The 24808-nt window shown below is 42.5% G+C and overlaps 1 protein-coding gene across 2 annotated transcripts in view; it reads right to left on the minus strand.

The window, feature by feature from the left end:
• The window catches only part of Dpysl3 (dihydropyrimidinase like 3), a 105232-nt gene that overhangs the window by 43677 nt on the left and 36747 nt on the right, over positions 1 to 24808 (minus strand). Inside the window, exon 1 of one of the 2 annotated variants that reach the window (XM_051201161.1) lies at positions 13984 to 14222. The exons of the other annotated variant lie outside the window; for it this stretch is intronic. Coding sequence (XP_051057118.1) covers positions 13984 to 14022 — 39 coding nt within the window. The 5' untranslated portion in view covers positions 14023 to 14222. Of the gene's footprint in view, positions 1 to 13983; positions 14223 to 24808 lie in introns of those variants that run through there. 2 annotated transcript variants of the gene reach the window in all.

The following is a 24808-nucleotide window of genomic DNA, read 5'->3' on the forward strand; positions in this document are numbered from 1 at the left end:
GGAGCAGAACCACAGAGGACAGAGAAGTAAGAGAACAAGGGACATCCAACAGTGAGTCATGATTTAATAAACTATGATACAACCATGGTGCGAGTTACTATAGTGACTACTTTATTAATATTTGAGGGATCTTGTTTGTTTTGTTTTTCCAATACTGGGAACATACCAAGAGCCTTCAGCATGCTATGTAAATGATTTTCTCCTCAGCTGTATGACTATCTTACATTTATTTATTTACTAGTTTATTTAGTGTGTTGTGTGAGAGAGAGAGACAGAGAGAGAGAGAGAGAGAGAGAGAGAGAGAGATCCATGCCACATCATGGATGTAGAAGTCAGAGAATAACTTCCGGGAGTTGGTTCTCTCCTTCCAACCTGTGTTCAGGAGATCAAACTCCAGTTATCATGTGTGCCAGAAAACACCTTTACTCCCTGATCCATTTATCTGACCCAAAATTATCTTTTAGACTTAATTATTTTGGTGCCACAGCTATTTTTAAAAAGCAGGTTAAATGTGTAGTTTGAGCTAAGGAAATACGCAAAACAACTACACTACAGATGAATGGGCAAAATAGGATGGAATTCTTGTCAAAATGCACAAAACCATGAAATGTACACATGTGGATTAGTCTAGATTTAGGGTGGGTCTTCTGACCTGAAAAGATCAAGCTTTAGGGTGGGTCTTCTAACCTCAAGTGATCTAGCTTTAGGGTGGGTCTTCCACCTGAAATGATCAAGCTTTTAGGGTGGGTCTTCTAACTTCAAGTGATCTAGCTTTAGGGTGGGTCTTCCAACCTCAAACGCTCTGGATTTAAAGTGAGCCGTCTGACCTGAAATAATTCAGTCAAGTAAACTTACAGGTGTGCCCAGCTGCTGGGGTTTTAGTTAGTCCCAGATGCAATCAAATTACAACCAACATTAGTTATCACAGTGTGTTTCTGGTGTTTTTGTGTGGACAGGAGAAAGACCTTGAGGAGTAAAGAGATTGTTAACACAATGATTGCAGGAGGATGGGTTGCAGAAGGCAGCATGGGAAATTCTTAAAACTCGATGCTTAAGTACTGAGATGGATTTAAAAATGCATAGCATATTATTGAGGAAAGTCTGACCCCTACAGAGCTGAAGAAAAGGGGAGTGAAAAGTTCACCACAGTTCAAAACACGATTCCCAGGGAAGACCCATTAGTAAAAGCAGAGGGGGTAGGTGGGGGGGGGGAGTAACAAAATGATGAGATGCAAGACTGAACAATAATTTTGAGGCACTAGCCAACCAAATAAACACATAGCAAAAATAGGGGCCTGGAATTTAGGGAAATGCTATTAATGGATGGACTTGAGTTAATATCACACTAGAAATTATTAAGTCAATAGAAAGGCAATAAAAGGCCAGGAATCAAGAATTGTAGATTTGTGGAACTGCAAGTGATGTCTTGTCTCTGTTGGTGTGTGGATGAATGGTCCCACCCCTCTTTATGAGCCAGTTCTCTTTAATCATTTCTGACTGACAGCTAGCTTTGACTGCATCTTTACAGTGACAGGGAAGCCGAGTGAATTCTCACCCTATTGCTTTTCAGAAACAAGAAACCTTTTCACTAAGATCTGAAAGCCAGCCAACATGTAATTCCCAGAAGCAAAATGCAGGCTTGGGCCTTGGAATATGTGAGCTTAGCGGCACCTTCAAATGACAGGCGATTGTGCCCAGCAATTAGCAGAGGCCACAGGGATCCTTTTCCAAGTCTGAATTATATTTTAGAAGTTGGTCAGGGCTTCCTGGGAATTGTGGCTAAAAGCATGCAACCACTGACTTATGCAACTCCCTAAAACTGTTCCATGGTGGACACGTGTTATAGAAGCACAACTTGCATTGTCCCAGCTCCCACCAGGGAGTGGGTACTGCAAGAGACAGTGTTGGAGAATAGCACCATTTCAAAGATCAGAGACAGGCTTAACCTGTAACTTGTCCAGACCTGACTGTTCTGAACAGGAGGACAAAGAAGGGGCCCCTGTCTTCATTGCAGTTCAAGTACCCAAGTGATGAGTCTGAGCCAGGGCAGCCTGAGAGAGGAAGGAGAAAGGGCCTTACAGAAAATGACTGGTGCTGCCAAAAGACTTCCGTGAACCTAAATTCTGGATGCAGGAGACAATCAACAAATGTGGGATCCTTTAAAATCAATAATCCATGTCTCGGGATGAAAATCATTGATCTTGTTGCCTCCCCTTCCCTCTGTTCTCAAAGACGGCTGACATTTTGCCTCTCACCCCCACTTGTCTTTTATTAAAGTTTGGTTCAGCTCAATAAATGCCTTAACTATTTTATAGTAAAGACCACAGCATGCTTCTCATAAAGAAAGGGGGAAGGCAGCCTATGTTGTTTTCTCTGGTTATTCTTGCCACACGAAACAGATTATGGTTATGAGTAATTCTCTTGGTCACAAGCCTTCCATCTGGCTGAAAAACCTATATGCCCACAGCCCTGCTTTCACTAGCAAGGGGTCTATTAAAGCAGCAGCTATTTTGACTCACCGACCCCAAACTTCCCTAAGTTATATTGACAGGGAAAATTCCAAAGGCCTTGAGAACAAGGAAGGCCTGAACTGAAATGAACTCTTGAAGGAGATACAAATGGAGCCTCCTTTAAAAAACCAATCAGAACTTGTAGCCAGATGGGCAGTAGGGAAATGAGGTAATGAAACTTGTCTGTATGGTTCCCTGCTGACTGAACAAGGCCTTGCTTGGGCTACCCTTAGGAGTGAGATAAGGAAGGGAAGAGGAAGACGGGAAGACTGAGTGAGGGTGGGATGGGGAGAGCATAGGGCAGTAATAACAGACATGTGTCTGAGGTACTTGGCTCTCTCTTTAGACACAATTTAATACATCTCATGGCGTCTATCTTTTGTCCTTTGCTGGGCATCGAAGGTTGACAACTGTTAACTTGAATCTGAAGGAGGAGGAGGAAGAAGAGGAGGAGGAGAAAAACATTAACTTACATTGCCTTTGGCAAATGACTTTACCTCTTACTCAACTATTTTACATATATAAACAAAGGGGTGAGGATAACAGGAAATTTGCTTCCGGCCCTTAACCAAGCAAAATAAGTTCTCTTGTGAATTCTTGTAGCAAACAAGGTCTGTGATAGAACACCAGGAAGGGACTGAAACACAAACCAAACAAATCTTCTTTGGGAATAGCCTTCAATGAAGTCTGTAGGAGGAGAGGATTATATCCAATTGGTTTAAAACCTTTAAGACCGCTTGAAGCTTCCCATCTCTATCAGGTCATGGTTTAAATCCACTTTGTTGAATAAAGCAGGCAATCATTTCTGAGTTATCAATATCCCCACACAAGTAATCTCATGACGATCTGGGGCACAGGTCAGCTTTGAGGGAAAGGAGGGAATCATTTCAAATATAGCTTTCCTGGAGACAATAAAGGGAAGAAACACAAACATGGAGAAAAGTGAAAATGCAAACCAGCTTCCAAGCTTATGGGTTAAGCCGGTGAGGAGAGGGACAAGGAAGGCCAGCCATTTCGCTTTCCAGCTGTGTAACCTGAGCTTCCAGGGCGATATGCATTTCCACAAATATCAGAGCTTTAAGAAAACAGAAAGGCAAGCAAAGGGTGTTGATGAGGAAACAAATGTGCTCATAGAGGGAGTGAAGGGCACTGAGAAAAAAGGCCCTTTCCCATGAGAACTGGTACAGTGGTGTGGAGATGGCAATAGGGAGACTCTGGTCAAGGCTATGATTCAAATCTTGTTCCTGAGACCCTAAGTGTGAGCTGAGGGACTCTGAGTAAATTCCTCTTCTCCTCACATCATAGCTATTCCTTTGACTTCAAATATGTGTAAGCCTAGTGCTGAAAGTTAATGTCATTCCAGATTTTGTTAATACAAAAATCTTAGAAATAATTCAAACTTTCAAAAATAAAATGAGGATTAATTTAAGTGGATTCCCCAAGAAATGGGATAACATAGTAAGTAGGCTAAAACAACTTTGTGGAAAATTATTTAAAATAAGAAAATTGGTAATAGTATATTGTCGAAAGAATAAGGGACATTAAAGAGCATGAACAACAGGGAGCGCTATTTTAATAACTGACACATATAAGGAAAACATTCCCAATGGATGGGCATGCTAATAAGGTTCCCAACGAATGTTTCTTGCTAATTTCATTGTCACTTAAGCTTATTGCCTTTATTTATGTCACTGATAAATCCTTATATAACTACTTTTTTGTGATATAGTTAAAAAAAAAAAAAGCCTTCATGAAGTTTAAATGCTCAGTAATCTACAATGGGGAAAACCCTGACTCAACTGGATCTTTGTCATCTGTGAAGAGAAACTGGATTTTCTAAACTAGTTCTAAGGACACTTTGACTAGGTGAAGATTTCAGAGCCATAGCAGACCAAACCACTCCAGAACCATGGCTACCATTGTATGCACTGTGGGGTCTTGAATGAGAAAGTGAAATTCCCACTGTCAAGAAGCTTCTTAGTGGTACTTCTTATAGCTCAGTGAAAAGCAGCCTTGGGGATGAAAGTGAGACCCACCTCCCTGCCTAGCTGTTCTCCTTAGAAGATGGTTGAGGCTGTGCTCTAGTGGGAAGGCTGAAAAGCTTCTGGATATGGAGCTGTGATAGCTGGTCCAACCCCCATGCAAAAGAAGGTCACTAATTAGCTGCTTCTCACATTTCTTGTAGCACGTAGGCCTCATGGGAAACAAGAGGATATGGTGTGGTCTTAAAGAGAGACAAAGTTTTGAGTCTCCAGAAACGTGAGATTTTCTTAACTGTAGGATGTAGAGTGACTCCATATAATAGGGCTAAAAATGTTGAGTTCTAGATCAGTTAAACTTGAATTTGAATTTTGGTCACTTGAGGCTTATGTGAACTTAAGGCTTTACTTTTTTTTTTTTCAGCAATAAAATGGAAAGATCTCTTCTGGGACTCTACCTAACAAAATTGTTTTCAATATTAAGTGAGATACTATGAAATCAATTAATATAAGGCACAATAAATAGAAATCTTCTTATAAAACTAATGTTCCTTGCAACATCTGCATTAGATTTCCTGTGACAATCTTCACATAGTTAGTAGTCAAAAATACTAGTAATTCAACAACAGAAAAATATCAAACTGTTTCTATTGCATCTGGTTATATTATGAAGTCACCATCACAATACATGTAGTACTTAATGTAAAGGATTTCCATGTTCTAAGCCCAGGAATACAGTAACCACCCAGGCTTTTCCTTCCCCTGCAGAGCAAAGAGATTCAGTGACTGCTATTACAAGAAGAATGATTTGCTTGAAATGTCCCTCAGAGTCACTGGGGGCAGGCCTTGAGGGTTTATAAGGAGGTCCCACTTCCTATCATTCTCTGCTTCATCTTTCACTAGGATGTGAAAAGGTGAGGAATCTCTCCTGTCACATGGAGGCAGCTGCTGCAATGCTGCCCCTTCAGGACAGATTGGATCCCCTCAAACTTTGAGCCCAAATCAACACTTTCCTTTCTTAGGTTGCCGTTTTCAGATATTTTGTCAAAACAGTGAAAACAGTAGTAAAAACAGAGACTTATTGCCACTACAAGGTTGACATGAGCTCCATAAAATGTGCTTTAACTGACTGACTACACTCTGAAAACCAAACAAGGAAGTGTGCTGGGTAACCTTAACTACTAACTTTGCTGATTTTAAAATCATCTATGGACACTTCTCGGCTTATGTGCCCAGAGAGGTCTAAACGGAGCAGAAAGGCACAGCCTGAATGTCCAGTACCATTCTATGGGCTGGGGACCTGAATGAATCAAAAGGGGGGAATGAAAAATCCTGATCCATGCTGGCTTTTCTCCTCAGCGACTTTCTGTCCTGCCAGGGTTTAAGGAAGTAGGAAGTTCTAGCTTCAGGCTCTCACTGCCTTGGAGCTGTCTGCCACCATCCTTCCCCTGAAAATGTGGACTGTGAACCCAACTCTGAATCAAAATAACTTCTTTCTCTTCTGTCAAGTTGCTTCTCGTCGGGCATTTGGTCACAGTGGTGAACCAACCTAGCTAATACGTGAGGATTAACAAATAATCTAATGCCAAGAATAACTCAAATACAAGCCCTAAGAAAGCAGACAATTGTCATGGGGCGAGGCTCTGGAAACCTATGAGAACACATAGGCAAACATAAAAACCTTCTATGTGAATGTTCAACTTTAATACATACATACATATATATATATATACATATCATACATATATATGTATATATATATATAATTTTTAAAGAAGAGCAATAATCTGCTGGCTAATCAGTATTTCTAAAATACCAAATTCATTGCACAGGTGCCAATGGGCCTAACTGCTAATAACTCTAATAACTTTGTGGTTTATGTACACAGACAAGCAGAGGCATCCATTAAGATTCATATTACAATCAGATTCAAAGAGTCATGGTGGCAGTTTCCTTTATTTGAAAAAAGAGAGTTAATGGTCTGGAAGGATTAAGTTGTTTATAGTAAGAGAAATGATGTGTCCGTTTACAACTAGAAGATCCCTGAAACATGCTCAGAAGGGGTGCCCAAATTTTGGATTTGGGCACAGCCAGGGAAGAACAAGGTGTAAATGATGGAGGGCCTCCAGGTGCATATGCTCAAGGCAGGCCCTGGACCACAGTAACTTCCTTGTTCTTCTAAAGTGATGTTCTGTTGCTCTTGGCTCAGTGAGCCAGTTTCTTACATGTGGACCTTACCTTTAAGTCTCAAGAATGAATATTCTCAAAGGTTGTCAGTGAAAGAGAAGCTGGTGTCCTTTAGGGTCATCTTTGCTATTTAAACTAATGCTGCAAGTCAATGTCAAATGTATCTATCTATTCAGCATTGCTTGTGGGTTTTTCTTTTCTTTAAACAGAGGGCCTAATAAGTGCCGATCACAGATTTGAGTGCAGGAGGTTCCCTTGTAGCCTCACACAGAGCCCACAACATTACTGGGCTTTTTGAGAGGTGGCTGTTTCCATTGGATAGCAGCCATCATATTTAAAATATCAGCATGGGCAGCCAAAAAGGCTTGGGCGGGCACAGGCTCAAAACTGTTTTCTGTTTGCTTGTTTGTTTAACTAGTCTAGATTTAGGGCAATTGTCGCCTTTGTGCCTTTATCAATGGCAGCCTTCACTGAAGGAGGCACAGTGACAGCAAGTGAATCATAGCATCACTTTAATAATGTTCGTTTTCATTAACCTAAAGCTCTGCTAAAGAAAGGGCCTATCACTCACTATTACTGCACTGTTCTTTCTTGTAGTCTATTAGCTAAGTCCACTCCCTAAATGAGAAAAGCGAGACCTTAAGGGTAAAAAGCAACCAGAGTCTCTTATATCCAACACAGATGTTGGCTGGTTCTGCAAAGCCAAAGCCAACAGCTCTCATGGATTTCCCTGTTCATGCTTCCTTCATGCTGGGGGATAGGGGGAGATGGGACCACAAGAGCTTGTAACTTCTATATGAAAGTGGGACAGAAGAGGAAGGCCGACCCCTGGTGTCATTTGCATTAACAGGGACCCTGGAGATGAGAGTTCAAGGCTCTGTTTATCAGTGTAGATTCTGAGGTTGTCTAGAGTCTCAGGTAAATGAGAGGCAAGGGCAGACCTGAGAACACTCCCCTCAGAGCCTTCTTGTACTGTGGTCACAAAAGAGATTCCTGACTTCACAAAGGATGTCTCTCTTCAGATAAAAGTTGGACTGTGATGTAATAGTTCGGTGTAGAGCTAGAGTGTGTGTATAAAATGTACAAGACCTTATATATTATCATCAGGGGAAATAATTCCCACAAACCTTTATATTGTATTGTCTAATATTTCTATGGGGGGGACATGAGAAATGTGTCTTTGAATTCAGATGTCCCAAATAGGTTCCTGGGTCATCCTGTTATGGAACTTCCATCTGGCTTAAGAGTGCTGGGTGTGTCTCTGCTTGGCTGAATGGGAATAAGTGCCTGGCTTCTTTTGTCTGGGAGGAGGACAGGGACAGGGAATGAGAAGGGGCCTCCGGTCCAGATCTGCAGTTAAGCAAGGCAGAAAACAACAGCACCTGCTTTCCCATCCTGTGCTGGCACGTGCTCCTGGGCAAAAGCCAGAAGGGAACTCAGAGACCTGAACGAGCGGTGTCAGAAGGGCATATGCTCCACTCTTCTTCCTGTGGTGGGTGATGCTACTGACACACTTAGTCAGCACCTCTCCCTGTGGTCCCATCCCCCCCACCCCCACCCCCCAGCATTTGCTGTGTGAGCTACCAGGAGTAGACAATTAGAGGTGAGGGGGGAAGGAAGTAGTCACGTGTGTGTTCATGGAACTACTGCTTTCTTGCTTAGGTAACTCACATCTCTGGATGGAACGATCCCAGGATCTTTCTTTTTACCCAAGTGACTTTAGTCGAATTAGGCAATCTCTCTGATCCTTTCTGTAGAATGCACAATAGTAATACGTAACTGTATGGACAAGTTGCAGTGAATTAAGTGAACTAATCCATGTAGCTTGTGGTGGGGTACATGGGATAATTCTATTAGTTTGTGCTCAGTCACTTAATGAACTGTAACAGCTCTATTGTGCTTAGGATCCAGTTTTCTAACCAGAGATCTAGTGCAAAGGATACATTCCTCCAGGGAAGTCGTATATCTACTCCACAAAGGGACTCAGTTCAAAATAAGGGTCAGGTGGAAGACAAGCTTTTATTTTGGAAAGAATTCCATTGTTGACAACAGATATGTGTTGAATTTGATTTGATGAAAGAGGAACGTATAGAAGACCCTATTTTCCAAGGTCTTTTACACTGGTTTCCCACTGGCCTCGGGGAAGACAGAGGACAGGTGAAGCTGTGCCTGGACCTGATGAGGGCTTTATTGGGTGTAGGCATGGTGGTTTCTGCTCACCTATTAACATCACCTAGGAGTGGAGGATACCTCCCATTTTTTGTTCCCTTCTGATTAAGAGCAGGGGCTGGATCAAACAGGCACATTTGTACCCTAGGGGCACATCTTTACTGTTGTTAAGGTTTTGCAGCTTTTAAGCATAATAAGCAGATACAAATGGTTCTATAAAACATGCTAACAGCTGAAGAACAAAGAGCCATATAGGATACAAAGGGGTTTTTGTGCTTTCTCAACTTTAATTTTTCTAGTTTAGGGAGAAGATTGTAGAGAAAAAGCCACTACAAGCTGAGTTTGAACAACCCACTGGAAAGGGTAATCCATCCTATGCCACTCTAGACTGAAGCTGGTCAGGATGAAAATAGTACTGGACAAGTGTATTTCAGGTGTTTCTGGATCTGTTCAAAGGTGGTCTGCTGGCCTCTTGTCTGATTGTCAGAAATGAATGACAGGCACAGTTCTATAGGCTTATAATATAACAAAGGAAAGAAAAATTAATATTTTATGTGACATTATTTTCATTTTTGTATGTTTGAAAACATGTTTAAACCATTTCCCAAAGGACTCTCTTTACAGACCAGACATTTACCAAATGTTCTTTTATTAATGTTCATGCTCTGAAGTAATTGATGTTTTATAAACAAGCTGGTGTTTATTATCTTCAACACATCTGGGTTCATAGGCCATGTTCAGGGGTCACAGTTCATTGAACCTTCCATCAGCCCAGTGGGATGAAAAGGAAGGGTATTTGTTTACAAGCTGGTAGTTGAATCATATAAGTTTCAAATTCTCTTAAGAAATCTCTTTGGAATTCCCCAAATTATTTTGCTGGTTTGATCACAGCAACTGGTACTCAAAGCTTCTAGTACACCTGGGGCATTTTGCTTATACTTCAGAAGGAATAGCATACCTACTCAGAATATAAAGGAACAAAACAAATATTCCAGGCATGACCTGAGTTGGCATTTCCACAATCAGTTAGCTCAAATGCTTCCCATTCCTAAGTGTTTAAGATTTTTCATCTGCCTTTCACTCTGGAATTCCCCTTCCAAGATTCCTTACTTGGATAGGCTGGCTACTTGTTTCAGTTTCTAAACTCAAGTTCTCTACCTTTTAATATTATCTTCCCATTAAGTGATACCTTCTGAAGCACAAGGGATACACAGATGTGGGGTACAGTACTGCAATACCTCCTTCCTCAAAGTCAAGTCTAGTCCCCCACTGCAAAGGCCACAGGCACTCCTCCAATTCCTTTAACAGAAAGACAGAAAGGAAAATAGAAAGGAAGAAAGAAGAAAGAGGAAGATACTTGCCATTGAACCCACAGCCTGACAATAGAGCCCTTTCCAGCAAAATCTCAGAGTTCAGGCTCCAGCTCTAGATTGAAACTGCCAGCTGGTACTCTATGTATGTCACCCAGCAATGTCTGGGGGTCACACAGGTAACTAGACCTCCAGAGAACAGACATGTAGTCATCTATAAGATACGATGTATAGAAATCCATTAGTACTTGGAAAAAGCCACCTCTCTGTGGTTTGTCTCAGAGAGAGAGGCAGGGCAGGGGAATAAGAGGATTCTGGGACTCTTTATGTGACCTTGGGAGGCAGCAGCTGCATAAAGGCAATTTTGAAGTTGAATAAGCCAAGAGTATGATTTTCAGCTTTTATTTCAAATGCTCAGAATGACTTTGAATAATTGACTAATCTGCCTAGGTTTCCATATGATAAACTATGGGGTGGTTTTCAGTAGATGCTCAAATAAGAAAATGCATAGAAACCCACACTTAGGTGGTCTTCGAATTGCTGTGGTTGTCAGCTTCAACTTGGAGCTTGTAAGGGGGGGGGAGTGAAAATGTCTGCAATATATATTGACTTGTTAGAGATATCATTCCACATGCCATATTTTTATGGACCATAACAGATAAAAGATTTTTAAATTTTTTAAAAATCCATACAATATGGATAAGGATAAAATAGTCAGACTGTCTTGATTCTGGGCTTGAATGGGAAAAGCATGCAGTGCACACAACACAATACCAGACAAAATAACAGGTGACAAAGACATTTTTAACCATCCATTCACTCAATTGATACTCCTTAGGTACTATGTGGCTAGCATTGTATCAGACAGTTGACCTAGAAGGTCCCTTGTCTAATCCGTTGAGCAACCCAGAAGGATTAGTGTCTGACACTGAGAGTGGAGGGTCAGTGCTGAGGTGGAAAAGATGGTTCACCTTGATGGCCTTGAAAAGGCAAAATAAGATCCAAGCCTGAGCTACTCACAAGCAAAGCCCCATCTCAGGCCCATAGGCAGGAGCAAATCCTCCTGCCCTCAGGAAACCAATGCACACTTGAGAGCAGAAATGCTCTCACCTCATGAGGACAGTGGAAGCAGGTGCAAGGAGGGAAGCAATAACACAAACAAACAAAAACCCTCACGTCTACCAAAAATGGTGGCCGGAGGTGCCTTCTAGGAGGCAAGTGGGTCAGACTCAGCAAAGACTGCCTCCTTCAGTCTTCAGCCTATAGTGACACTTTAGCTACAGGGTGGGGCTGCCTTAACAGAAAGAAAGACAGGGAATAGGACATTTAATTCAGATTTTAGAAGGTTAGCCATTTTAAAAATGAACCAATATCCACAGTAGGGAACATATGTTGTATTTAGATCTTTGATTACATTTTCAACCTATGTAGAGCTGTGTCCATATTTTTTACATATTTTACCCATGTCTAGGAACTCATGGTATGAAGACAATCTTTTATAGTCACACAAACATACAGAGATGCTTAATTCCAAGGAAGAATCCTTGTTCCAAAAAATGCAAACACAAAGCATGAGAAAAAAAAAATCTGCAAATGGATTCCTTATCCCCAAAGACCAACTCCGCCTCCTGCCATGCCCTCCTTGTCATCTGCCTGGTTTTAACAATGACTGCCAGACAGCCTGGCTTGAAGAAATTCACACCCACTGTCCAGTCCTATTCCAGCTGCTGGAGATACAGCTCCAGCTTCCAGCGCCAGCTGTATGTAGCACCACACCCATGCACAGAGAAAGAATGGGAACCACACTGAAAATGAAGGAAATACCCCAGGGGAGAGCATCCAAACAGAGACAAAAGGGAACCCCTTACCAGCCTATTCCTGAGAACAGGGCAGGGCACAGCCGCAGTTACTATGGTTCCTAAGGTGAGCTATCCTGGCTAAATGTCTTTATCTTTCCTTAAAGGTAACTGAAATGATACCTAGAAGAATGGGTGTGGTCCTCAATGCCATGCCACAGACTGGGTCTATAAGAAGAATGACAGAGGCCTTTAAAAATTGGACAGGACGGGGGAAGGTTCTCTGTCCCAAAAGGATATTTGGCAAGCAAGTGCACAGTAGGTGTAAATAAACAGCATGCAGTGGACCTCCAGCTGCAATAGCAGGAGAGATGTGGTCCTCATCACTTCATTAAAGTAGCCAAAGCTGAGATGCCAATTAGATCCTCTTTGTGATACCTTCTTATAGCTCTTCGCAAAGGCAACTGGCATGGAGCAAACACTGACAATGTTTTCCTCAGGAATGGAGAGTGAATGCTGTCAGGTAACGATATAGGAGTATACCTGTTTAGCCCAAAGCCTTTGCCAGGCAAAAAGGATCCCTACTCAGCTCAACTATTCTCCCTGGGGAGTGTTTCTTCCCTGGGATCAAGTAGACAGCTGGTAGGGGTGGGGCGCAATTGTGAAAGTGAAGTAAGGCTCAGGTGCCTGCTGAAGGTGAGATGCTACAACACAAATAAACCACTTAACAATGCGGTGCAATAGGGGCATGAGGAATGTCTTTCACTCAACTGCACGGCTATTGCAAGCACAAGAAGAACAAGTGCAAACAGACTCAGGCTCAAGGCAAAAAAATCTTGGCAGGTCCCTACAAATTGAGCAGGTGGCAGGTAGAAGTCAGCCATGGGGGCAGCTGCACAGCCTCCCAGAGGCTAACTATCACTTCCTTTGTTCCCCTTGCAAAGATGGAGTAGCCACCCATCTCTCTCTCTCTCTCTCTCTCTCTCTCTCTCTCTCTCTCTCTCTCTCTCTCTCTCTCTCTCTCTCTCTCTCTTTCCCCCCAATACAACAACCATACCACTAAACTACCAAATGCCATTGGCTCTTGCTTTTTTGTTCCAATGCCAAATGTCCCCACTATCCATGGCATCAAGTCAACTCATCAGGGTGGAATCTCAGGCTGGGTGAGGTATTTTGTCCAGGACACCACCTGGGTGGAAACTGGTGAAGGGGTCCCGTTCAGTGGCTGATAAAAGCACGTCCCCATCTCTACCCCGCCCTAGGTGCACCAGCCAGCCGCCCGGGCTCAGAAACACACAATGGCAGTTGGACACCGCAAGCACTCAGTGTCCGTGTGCAACTGTAAACTAAATTGTTCTCTGAAAACTCAGCTTTCTTTAGGACGAGGAATAGGAATGGTATGAAAAAGGTAAACGATTAAGGTGAAATAAAGTTGATCATTTTCATTGCAGCCACGATAGCTATTGACTCTGGAATCTGACACACCCAAACCTAGATCTGTTTAAATGTGAGAAAGGAGGGTATCACCGAGGACTGGTAGTTCAGGCACCCACAGCGCCCTCTCCCAGGCACCGGTATCAAAGCCTTAACTGCCAGATCGAGCAGAGGGGCGCGGTCCAGCTGCCAAGTACCGGTTGAGAAAGGTGTCATCTCTCATACCCTGCCAGACCCAAAGAATCCATCAACAAAAAAGCACACCTCAAGCTGCAGGAGCACACACCGACCCCCACATCCCATCCCCAGGCGAGGCTGAGGTCCGCGGAGCCCTGTGAGCCAGGAGCTCTGGGCAGTGAAGAAGGACAAGGACAAACAACCCGAAGTTCTTCGTGTCCGTGTTTAAGGTTTTCCTCTTTGTTTTCATTTCCTCAAGCCCCAAAGTCTCTGCATCAGCTTGGCGCCGGCCACGCCGTCTGGACTGACCACCGCACTCCAGCACCCGGACCGCGCTGGGTCCCTATTTCCCGAGGGACCCGGCGGGGACGCCAATGGCATCCGCGCCGCCCCTCCCGCGGCCAGCGAGGAGTCGACTCACCGTGATTCGCGGGATGTTCTTCTTGCCCTGGTAGGACATGGTGGCGGCGCTGGCTTCAGGGGATGCCTGCCTCGCTGCTACTGCTGCTGCTTGCTGCTCGTGCGCTTGGCTCAGCGCACAGCGCCGCAGATCAGGTGGAGCGAATGGTGCGCTGGCCGGTGCCGCCGCCTCCTCTCGCCTCCGCCCCCCTCCCGGGCTCCCGCGGCGGCTGCCAGAGACAATAGTAAATCTCCCCGGTCCCCCCTTCGCCCCGACCCGCCCCCGGCCACTCGCACCCTCCTCCACTGGCGTTCACGCCCGGTTGGGGTTTCTTTTTTGTTTTTTCTTTTGTGGTGCCAGCTGGGACCCCGTAAGGCAGGAATGGCTGATCTGAGACTCCTCCCTCTTCTCTCTTATCCCTATTGATTTTCTTCTTTGCATCTGCCTCACCCACTTTTCCTCCCCCCCCCCCCCCCCAGCCCCGCCTCGCCTCACTTGCTAGCTCCGCAGAACCAGCCAGCTCCTCAGCCACCAGGGGGCGCGAGGGACTTTTCAGGGCAAGGATGCTGCAGCCCCTGGCGAAGCCGCGCTAGTGGCCGACGAGCCCCCAGGACCAAGCTCCTCGGAACACCCACGCCTCTCACCAATCCCTACACCGATCTCCCATCTTCCCCACTAAGCTTTTTAAAAGGCCACGGCACCGGACTCAACTCCGGGAGTCGGCTGTCCTCTGTCACTTGCGGACTGAGTGTGGCGCCACCGCCTTTGTTAGAACCAAAGGCAGGGCGGCGCCTCAGCTGCTCGCAGGATATTTGTAAACAGCAAGCACAGCCGGTTAAAGAGTAGAGGCTTGACTCCGTTTCTGATGCTCCATGAACACATGCATTTACAAATGCCAAGCAAATTAACTCGTGGCATGTATAAGAGCAGCGGCTTCTTCCTGTTCTCTGTTTTTAAAAATACTCTCTGCCTGACTCTTACAGCTCAAGAAAGAGAGCTTTGTGCTGCTCTGTGGGCAGAAAACAGAGAAAGCCCTTGTAGTTGGAAGGTGGAAGCCCTGCACGTTCGGTGTGCAGTCACGGATTTGTGAGTGGGACCTCTTGCTGCCTTTGAACAACCAGGCAGGTGCGCAGCGCAAAATCCTCAGTTTGTTGTTGAAAGGCACAATTTGCAAGAGTGAAAGAGGCGGCCTTGGAAGCACTGGGACATAATGTCCTTTAGCTGAAAAGAAACTGGAGAAGTCACTGTGGGAGGAACAGCGATGGTGGCAGGAATGGGGGTGGGGGTGCTTTCCTAAAGAGTAATCCCAAACATACAATTTAATTTAAATAACATAAAAAATTGGCTTGTTATGTAAAAATTGGAAAATCTTCTTAAGTCTCCTATTACTATTCCCACCCTCCTGTTCTCAGCTCTTATGTCCCACTAAACATGAATTCCGTACATGACATTGAGCATGAGCCAATCTGTTAAGGATCTGACAACGACATTGCTATAAGACAGGCTCCTTGGACCACACTTCTTAACATCTTGCAATTAAACTGATGATTTTCTTGCAACAGAACAGCTACGTAAACCACCTGCAGAAAGAGGGTTCCAAATGTCATAGCCTCTGCTTCTCACAAACAGAAACTGAGCTAGCCTGATCACATAATCAAAGGACACACTAATTGCTTGAAACACTCCTCTCCAGTATCTTAATTCAAGTCTTCCTGTTAGTCTCAGCAATTGGACAGAATGCAATTTATCAAAGGAAAAGTTGCAACAATTTCCAATTTATTTCTGGCCAGGATGAGGAATTCTAAGTAAAGGTCACCACCTTGAACTCTTCTACAAGAAACGAGGGGGCGGGGAAGGGAATGAAAAATAAATAAATAAAAATAAAAAGGAGAGAAAAGACTGGGTCAAAGAAACACCCTAAACATTTTGGGTTGTTTTTACATAGATACTAAAACTACTAGCCAGGAGGGAGTTGTGAGATCACAAAGATTTCTGGGACTGACATGCAAATGAGTAGGGTTATATTTAGAGCAAAGAGAGAATTAACTATAGGCAATGAAACTATGCAGAAAGATGTGTGTGTGTGTGTGTGTGTGTGTGTGTGTGTGTCTGTCTGTCTGTCCGTCTCTGAGTGTCTATCTCATCTCTGTATCCCTGTCTCTTTCTCTGTATCACCCTTGATTTTATTGTCCCAAACTTAACTCTTACTGGAAGAGATCCTGATAAGTTTGCTCAGGAAAAAGCAAAGATGGATACCAAATGCTTGCAATCATAAGTCATTACCATTCTTATTTTTTCCTCCTCCTCTTCCTCCTCCTCCTCCTCATTTTCCTTTTCCTCTTCTCTTCCTTACTTCATTCTCTTATTTTTGTTCACTTCATGGCTTTCTTTGCCTTTATCACATTGGATGATGTCACTGAAATCCAGAACATTCCTCACTAGATTCCTGCCACATTTTTTGACTACTATGATCATGTATGTATGTGTACATATGCTGTTTTAAATCACAAGAGTTGACTAAACCTGTTGAAGTCAAGACAATGCAAAAGGCCATGCTCCATAGGAATTGTGATGTGTTCCTGGGATCAGACTGCTGCAACAGTCCCTGCACAGAAATGCACAATAACCAGCTAATTGGTTCAAGCTGCTGCCATCAGCAGAACCATTCAACCAACAAGTCTTCCCTTAGACTGTCCCCTCCAGTCATCTTCCTCTTTCTTAAAAAGAAAAAACCTTTGGAATGATTGAAGAAAAAAGCCTTCCTTGGAGACTGCAGCAATGTGAAGGCAAGACAACCATCAATTCAGGCACTCGGTGTGTGGCCAACAGAGCACTGGAATTAGCAGGATTCAGAATGCTTTTTTTTTTTTTTTTTTTTTTTTGATACACAACAGGGCTTGGCTTTGAGTGTCTCAGGAAACTATGAGACAGGGTGACTTGGACACATAGAAATAGAGGCTTGGTGTAAGTTCCAAAGAAAATTAACTTTGGTTTTGGCCACCAAACCTGCCACACCCCAGAAACTTCAGTAATGCCACTCCATCAGTTCATATCTTTATTTTTTTTGAGACAGGGTTTCTCTGTGGCTTTGGAGGGCTGTCCTGGAACTTGCTTTTGTACACAAGGCTGATCTTGAATACACAGAGCTCAGCCTGCCTCTGCCACCCAAGTGCTGGTATTAAAGGTATGTGCCACCACTGTCCATCTTACATCTTTCAACAGATTCAGTTCTTGACTTTAAATACAACCACCCCATGATTCTCCTCTCTGTGTCAAGCCATGCTCAGCTCTACAAGCTTACAGGAGTCACTCCTGGCTGAATACTATACTTCAGCACCTCTCATTATTAACACATCCCTATATATACACATAAATTTTTGACTTGTACTTATTAAAGACTACCATTTTTTTTATATGGTACAGTTATAAATGTGAATGATAACACTGTCAATTGTAAAGTTTACTTCCCATTTTCATTCAGAAAAATGCCACTTATCACTTGCTAGCTCCAGTCTTTAACTTAACCAACCACACAATACTTTTTTTTTTAAACCATGTTGCTTATTATTCTAACACTTGGTATTATTGCTGGGAAACAGATTTCTACCCCTCAAGAGAATGTAGGCTTCTTGAGAGCAGAAAATATGTTATTCACTGAATGGCTCCAATAGGTCTCTGATCATAGAATTTGAAAATAAATGTACCTTAAGGAAGACTATACAGGTGAAAATGTTCTGCAACTATTTCAGAGAGTTGGAATCTAGATTTAAAAATATTAGTTTTGACTCTCTGTAGCTTATATTAGGGTTTCCCAATTCTGGAATCAGGAAATGACTGGAGAATCATTTTCTTAACGTGAAATGTCAAAATTCCAAGGCAACCTGTGGTCCAAAGAGTGACTGAGTAGAATACATCTTGTTGCTGAACATTGGCTGGGAGGGCCATGGCTTTAAAGAAACTTACATCAAAGCTTTGGAGAAGACTAAGAGCTTGGTTGTATAGTTTGAATGAGATTTACCCCTCCCCCCAGACTCCTCCATTTAAATGCTTGATCATCAGTGGTGATGTTTGGGGAGGATGGGGAGGAATGGTCTTGCTGAAAAAATATGTCACTGGAGGTTGGCCCAAATAAACCCCCTTTTCTATAAAAGTTGCTTTGGCCATAGCATTTTATTACAGCAATAGAAAAATGGACATTTTTAATTAGGAATTTTCCAAAATTTTGACATTGGCTTTCAAGAAAAAAGCATGGGCTGGGGTCCAGACTGGTGTGTTGTTTAAGGACCCAGACTTGGAAACAAAAGAAGCATTGGCCCATAGTTCATTGTGTTGATTTCCTTTTTCTGTCATCTTCACCAGTTCACATGTACCAAGCTGGCCTCGAACTCACAGAGCTCATCCTGCCTCTGTTTCCCAAATGCTGGGATAAAAGGTGTGTGCCACCACCTCCTGGCCACATGCACTTTTTGAAAATTAGTTTTTAGGGTGTTTTGAAATGAGAATGCCCCCCACCCCATCAGCTTATGTGTTTGAATGCTTGGTCCCCAGTTAGTGGAATTGTTTGGGAAGGACTAGGAGCTATGGCCTTGTTGGAGGAGGTATGTCACTAAGAATGGGCTCTGAGATTTCAAATGTCCATGCCAGGTGCAGTGTCTCTCTTAGCTTGCTGTCTGTGAGTCAGGAAATAAGGCTCTCAGCTACTTCTCTAGCACTACACCTGCCCATGTGCCCCCATGCTCCAGACCATAATGATAACGGCTAACCTGAAACTGTAAGTCTCCAATTAAATGCTTTTCTTTATAAGAATTGCCTTGGTTGTGGTGTCTCTTCACAGTAATAAAATACTAAGACAGTTTCCTTTCTGTAAATTGAAGATTGTATTACCCATCTCACATTGGAGTGGTTTTGTGATAATTTATCATACACTTCAACTAACATTTAATGAATTTCTGTAATGATGCCACACTAAGAGGAATACAAATGTTTAAACACATCAGACAAAAATCCCTTCTCATGAAGTCTGCAGTCTAAGAAAAGAGGTGAGTCAAGAATAAAACATTTGTATCATATTTAAAATGGATGCTAGTACATTGGAGATGAGCGAGGTTAGGAAGTAGAAGAGGAAGTCATTTAAATTTGTTTTGAATTTGAAGAGAAGTTTGCACACAGGGGTCACCAGAGGCCCCTGTGATGAAGCTAGCTTGTACTAAAATAGCAGCCCCATATTGGGTGTCTTTTAAAGTAAAAACATCAGTACTGCTGCTGGATGCGACTGGATAATGAGTATGGATCACACTTAATTTTTTTCCCTATTTGAGCAACTCAGTAAAGGTGAGGATGCTGTTGTAGTTCTGAAAAGTAGGCCCCAAAGATGAGTGCATTGGTGGGTCAAGATATTTGAAGCCTTAATTCCAAACAGAGGTACCTCTGGCCTCCATTTGCTTCTTGCCTGTTGGAAAGTTCCCTGTCTCCCTGGACAGCTCTACCAAAGGAAAGTGAATTGCTTCAGTCTCTTGCCTGAAACTTCATCAGCCAGAGATGAGGGTCACAATATGGAGAAACACTGAGGTCTGTCATTACACCTGGATGTTGTTGTCACACATGTGTGCCTATTTCAGTCTCAATAAAACTCTACCATCTACTCTGTGGGACGTACAAATTTTGTTGTTGGTCATTGTGTACTCTCCAGACCCATATAGGTCCATTAAAATTATTTGCTAGTCCCATAAAAATTGTTCACAATCCCTCTTCTCTCCCTTTCCTGTAAAATCGGGGTACATGAGTGCCGGAATCACATAGAGCTGGTGTATAATTACACCATGATCGCCTCTGTGCACTCCATAAATGTGTGTGCCTTTTTTCCAATTAGCCTGTCAGTTTAGCCCTGTGAACTTTAGTGGGCCAAGGGGAAATTTTCCTTCATGTCTATTCCAGTCAAGAAAGTCAAACTGACATAGGAACTCTGGAAAGAATGAGAGTAGATGGAAAAGTCAGAAATGTGTCTGTGAATATGCATGTGAAAAGCAGAGAGAACAGATGAGCAGTTGGGATTAGAATTTTTAGGTGTCTTTTAAAGCAACAGCATTGGAGAAGATGAAGGAAAAAGTAAAAGTGACAGAGGGACATTACCATCAGGGTGTGGTGTTCTGAATGTCAAGGAAAGTAGAATGTGTTCAATTTTAAAGGAACGTTAAGATGACCAGAATAGAGAATTAACTTCTCACTGGGTGAAGATACTCTCAAGATTACAATGACTTCGACCAGACCACCTCCAAAATGAGCAATTTATTAATCATCTTACAGTTATTTGTGATAATATATGTACGTGTGTGTAAGTGTGTATGTGCATTATTGAAGGATTGCTGGGGTTAGTTTAGTGGTGAGGAACCTGCCTATCATGTGCATGACTCTAGGTTTAATTCTCAGTACACCTTTAAAAGGTTATTAAAGCAATATTTCAGACTATAATATATCTATTTGTTCCAGAGTGGGTTTCTTTTGGTTTTGGGTAAAACCTTACTGGAATCTTTTCAGGAGAAAAGTGGGGTAGAATTTGCAGAATCTAACACAACTATTTAAAAGGATTTTGTTGTAAGCAGGGAGAGGAAAATAGAGTAGTAGTTGGCACATAAAAATATGATAACTCAGCAAAAAATTAACAACATTTCGTATGACAAATAACGGAATCAATAAGGAGGCACTAAAGAAATGAGAAAATATCTTCATGGAATTTTTGGACAGCACAGGTGACACCTAGTGTTCAAGTGGAAGGCTTGTACTAAGCTAGCAAGAAGATAGGTCATCCACAGACTCTAGAGTTCATAGTTACAGACAGGCAGCTAGATACATTTGAAGAGGTAGTGCACAAAAACTGTCTTCATCTTGACTTAAGGTTAGAGAGTTCAAACCCACTTTTGATCATTCAAGGTTAAACAACACAATGTTTGGCCTGAAGTGTAGCTAAACTAGTGGATATCTTACGTAGACAACAGATATTTGGCCTTAGAAGTAACTGATGGATGATTTACTTTAACAACAGGGTATTTAGCCTAAAGTGTGGCTATTGTCTATCTTTCCTTGACAACAGGATAATTGATTTAGGGTGTGGTTACTTGATATTCTAGGTATTGAGAAGGTAATTACACTATCTTGTTCTTTGTATATTGGTAAGGATGTCTCTTTGCTTTCTCCCATTTTTGATTGGGGGGTATATAAAGACTATGTGTAATAAAGTTGGGGCTTTCCCCCCAGTATTCCCTGGAATACACTCCAGACAGATTCTATCCTGTGTCTGTGTCTTGGTTTTTTTTTTTTTTTCTACAATTTTTCTAACTGCCATTTCCATTTTAATCTTTTAAAATTTAAATTAAAAACAATCTTATTTTACATACCAATCCCAGTTCCCTCTCTCTCCTGTCCTCCAATGCTCCCCAGCACCCACATTCACTCCCCAGGTAGGTTGAGGCCTTCCATGGGGGATCATTAAAGTCTGTCACATCATTTGGGGCAGGGCTTAGGTACTCCCCCATCTATCTAGGCTGAAAGAATATGACTCCATAAAGAATGGTCTCCCAAAGTCCATGCACTAGGGATAAATACTGGTTCTACTGCCAGCACTTACATGCTCAAATTGTATAGAAGCTTAGATCTTTCATACTGTGTTGTGATGGAGCATGTAAGTGCTGCAATCCATTGATGGCCTGATACAAATCCACCTAAATGAGTAAAAAATTACAAGTCCATTTGGTGGCTTTGGTAAGGCACATGAACCCTAGAGACAAGGAGATGGTCTCCAACATTTCTACATGCTATCCCTCCAGAGTAGAGGGCAGGCCATTACACTGAGCAACAGTTTCTACACCGGAAGCAGCACAAACCTGGAAAGCCTCCTTAGGTTTTAGGGACAACATATTTCATACCCCAAAAATGAAAAAACAAAACAAAACAAACAAACAAACAAACAAAAAAAACAACCTTTCTCTTCTGAATGATGTTGAGAATAAGAAAGGGCTCCACAGCATGATCTAGCTTCAATGTGAACATGACCTGCCACTTTGGCAATAAGGCCCAATAACTGCATTAGTACCAGCATAGTAAAAGATGAGACTTGGAGGCTATATAATAGTAGGAGAATGATATTTAGATTCTCCCGACTGTGGTAAAAGACAAATATACCTTAATCGAAAATTAGATCCTTGAACAGTACTGAACAGTGGTAGAGATAGAAGCCTGAGCAGAGACAATATATCACACCCAGAAGCCCATCATGAACTAGATTCTATTAGACCAAAGGCATCATACAGTAATTTGACTCCACCAGATATTTATAACCAATGAAAGTAGATCCATTGGTAATATCCAAGGCAGGGAATGAGAACTGAAAGACAGTTCAGCCTGAGGATCAGGTCATCATTTCTTATGTCATCCTCTACTGTTGCTAAGTACCTTTCTGTCTGTACACTCCAGTACCGAAGGTGGAGGAAGACAGCACATGGGTTTTTATGAATAGGTGATATCACCTATATTTATATTGTATATATTATTGATTGGGACCTGCGAAGACAAAAGTCAAAATGGTAAGGAAAACCCTTTAATAGAAACATATGCCTATGCTTATTTGGATGGGTACCAGGAGTGAAGATCTACTGTATATTGGGTGTTAAAATTTTCCAGAGAACATTCATTCAGAAAGGGACACTAAAGAGTAAGGTAGATAAAGTGATTGTCTGTTGGCATCAGCGGGACTTTGCCATCAGCTACTTCAATGCTACAATGGGAGCATCAATGGAGCAGACACAGTGACAGGGCTAGAAGATCTGCAAGAAACCAACATCCACACTAACTTGGTTACTGTTGCAATCAATGTTTACCTTGCCAACAATACTGGTTGGTTCCCAAATATGGTGCCATCTGGCAAAGACACAAACAATACATCTGAAGATACAGGGATTCATCTTTGTAGAAAAAAAATCATTTTAGTATGGACTTGGAATTTCTACTCCTTGGGTGTCAAAGATATCACTACATGAGGGCCTCAGGAATGAGGGATATATTAACTTGAAATCCCATGTACTATCAAATCATAGCAAAGGAGATGCAAAAAAAGGTGCATGGTCCATGGCCCCATGTGTTATGTCAAATACCACATGACCACATCATTCTGAGATAATGTATAGGAAAGACAGGGTAATAACTTTCTGGAAAAAAATGTACATTTTACATTAATATCATTAAAGTGATATTGGATCCACAAAGATGTCCAAATATAGTTATAAGCACCAAAGAAGGTTGCCATCTTTATCTTCACTCTGGGAACCCAATAGGGAGATGCATACTTCCTATGTTTGTAGTTCTGTGTTACTTGAGTCTTTTCGCCAAAGAAACAATATTTCCACCAGGGGGCAGAGCAAGGGTACTCCTGAACTATAAATTGGAACTACTAGCTGTGCTTTGTGCCAAAATAATTAATAACCAAAAACAAAACAACAACAACAAAACCAACCCAGCATCATAATAGGACCCTATCAGGAAGAGTTCATGGCTGCAGGGTAACAAGTTGCCCAGCCTTGGCGGAGAAGTAAGTCCATGAGCCACAGTGAACGGAGCCTGAGAAGGGTATGATGCTCAGGGGATGTGACTTCTCAGAGTCCTGACACCAGGTAAACCCCTTGATCCAGCCAAAAGGGAGGGGAATCTGGAATGGTTGGTGGAAGATGGTAATAGCCTCATTGTGGTCTAAGACCAGCTGTAGAAGGGAGGCCATGAGACCTTTCAGAATTTACACAAAGAAGTAAGTATAGGCGCTTGGCGAATGGCTCAGGCAGGAAAGCACCTGCCTTTGTCTGTTTACAACAGACACTGGAAATCCTCCCAGACCTTTCTGCTGACTGAATTTGTCCTCCCTGAGCCTCTCAACCTTCAGCTGTCAACCTCTGGGAAGCCACACAGGCACCTAAGAATTGCACACCAAGGACAGCCTACTCCCATTACTGACTAATATGAGTACAGCAGGAGTGACTCCCCTACTCTACTCCAGTTTCAGGGCTGCCTGTTTCCTCCGTGTAAGCTCAACTTGTCCCTCTGCCCAGTTAGTCTTCTCTTCCTTCCCCTGCCCTTCAACAGAGGGTGACTCCAGGGACACTCTCTAATCAACTTCCTGAACACCGTCCTCAGAATCTGCTTCCTAAAAAATTTACCCAACGATTCCTTCCTTCCAGAGTAATGTGGTTTGATCACACCAGACCGCCTGAAACAGAGAACAAGCTGACCCTACATTCCAAACAGCTGGACAAAACAGCCCTACAGACTACAGCCAGGATATCTGAATCTTCTTCGAATCCCCCAAGACAGCACCCCTTACCAGCAGGAAGTAGTTTGGAAAGAACAACGCCCAAATTCCCAAATATTGTGTATAAATGTTTGTTTTCATTTAATTGGACTTTGTTATATAAAATTAAATAAAAAACAATTTAAAAAAAAGAAAAAAAAAGAAAAAAATTTACCCAATGGCACAAAGAAGTGATGTCAGATGTTTAAAAGGGGAGATGGCTTTCTATTTAGCAGTATTTTAAAATGTATACATTCCATATTCGTATTTATATTTCTTATTTGTTTTGAGTTTTTGTTTTCTTTGGCATAAGATCTCTCTATGCAGCCAAGGCTAGTCTCAAACTCACAATCCTCCTGCTTCAGCCTCCCAAGTCCTGGAATAATAGGTGTGTTGTACCGCTAATGGCATATTTAGAGATCTAAGAAATGTAGGAACTTGGCAACTTTGAGCTCACTGATAAATTAGCACACATGCACTACCGACAAACCCTCCATGACATCTAATGTAACATGTCAT

Source organism: Phodopus roborovskii, unplaced genomic scaffold, assembly GCF_943737965.1.
Source record: "Phodopus roborovskii unplaced genomic scaffold, PHOROB, whole genome shotgun sequence".
Taxonomy (NCBI): Eukaryota; Metazoa; Chordata; class Mammalia; order Rodentia; family Cricetidae; genus Phodopus; species Phodopus roborovskii.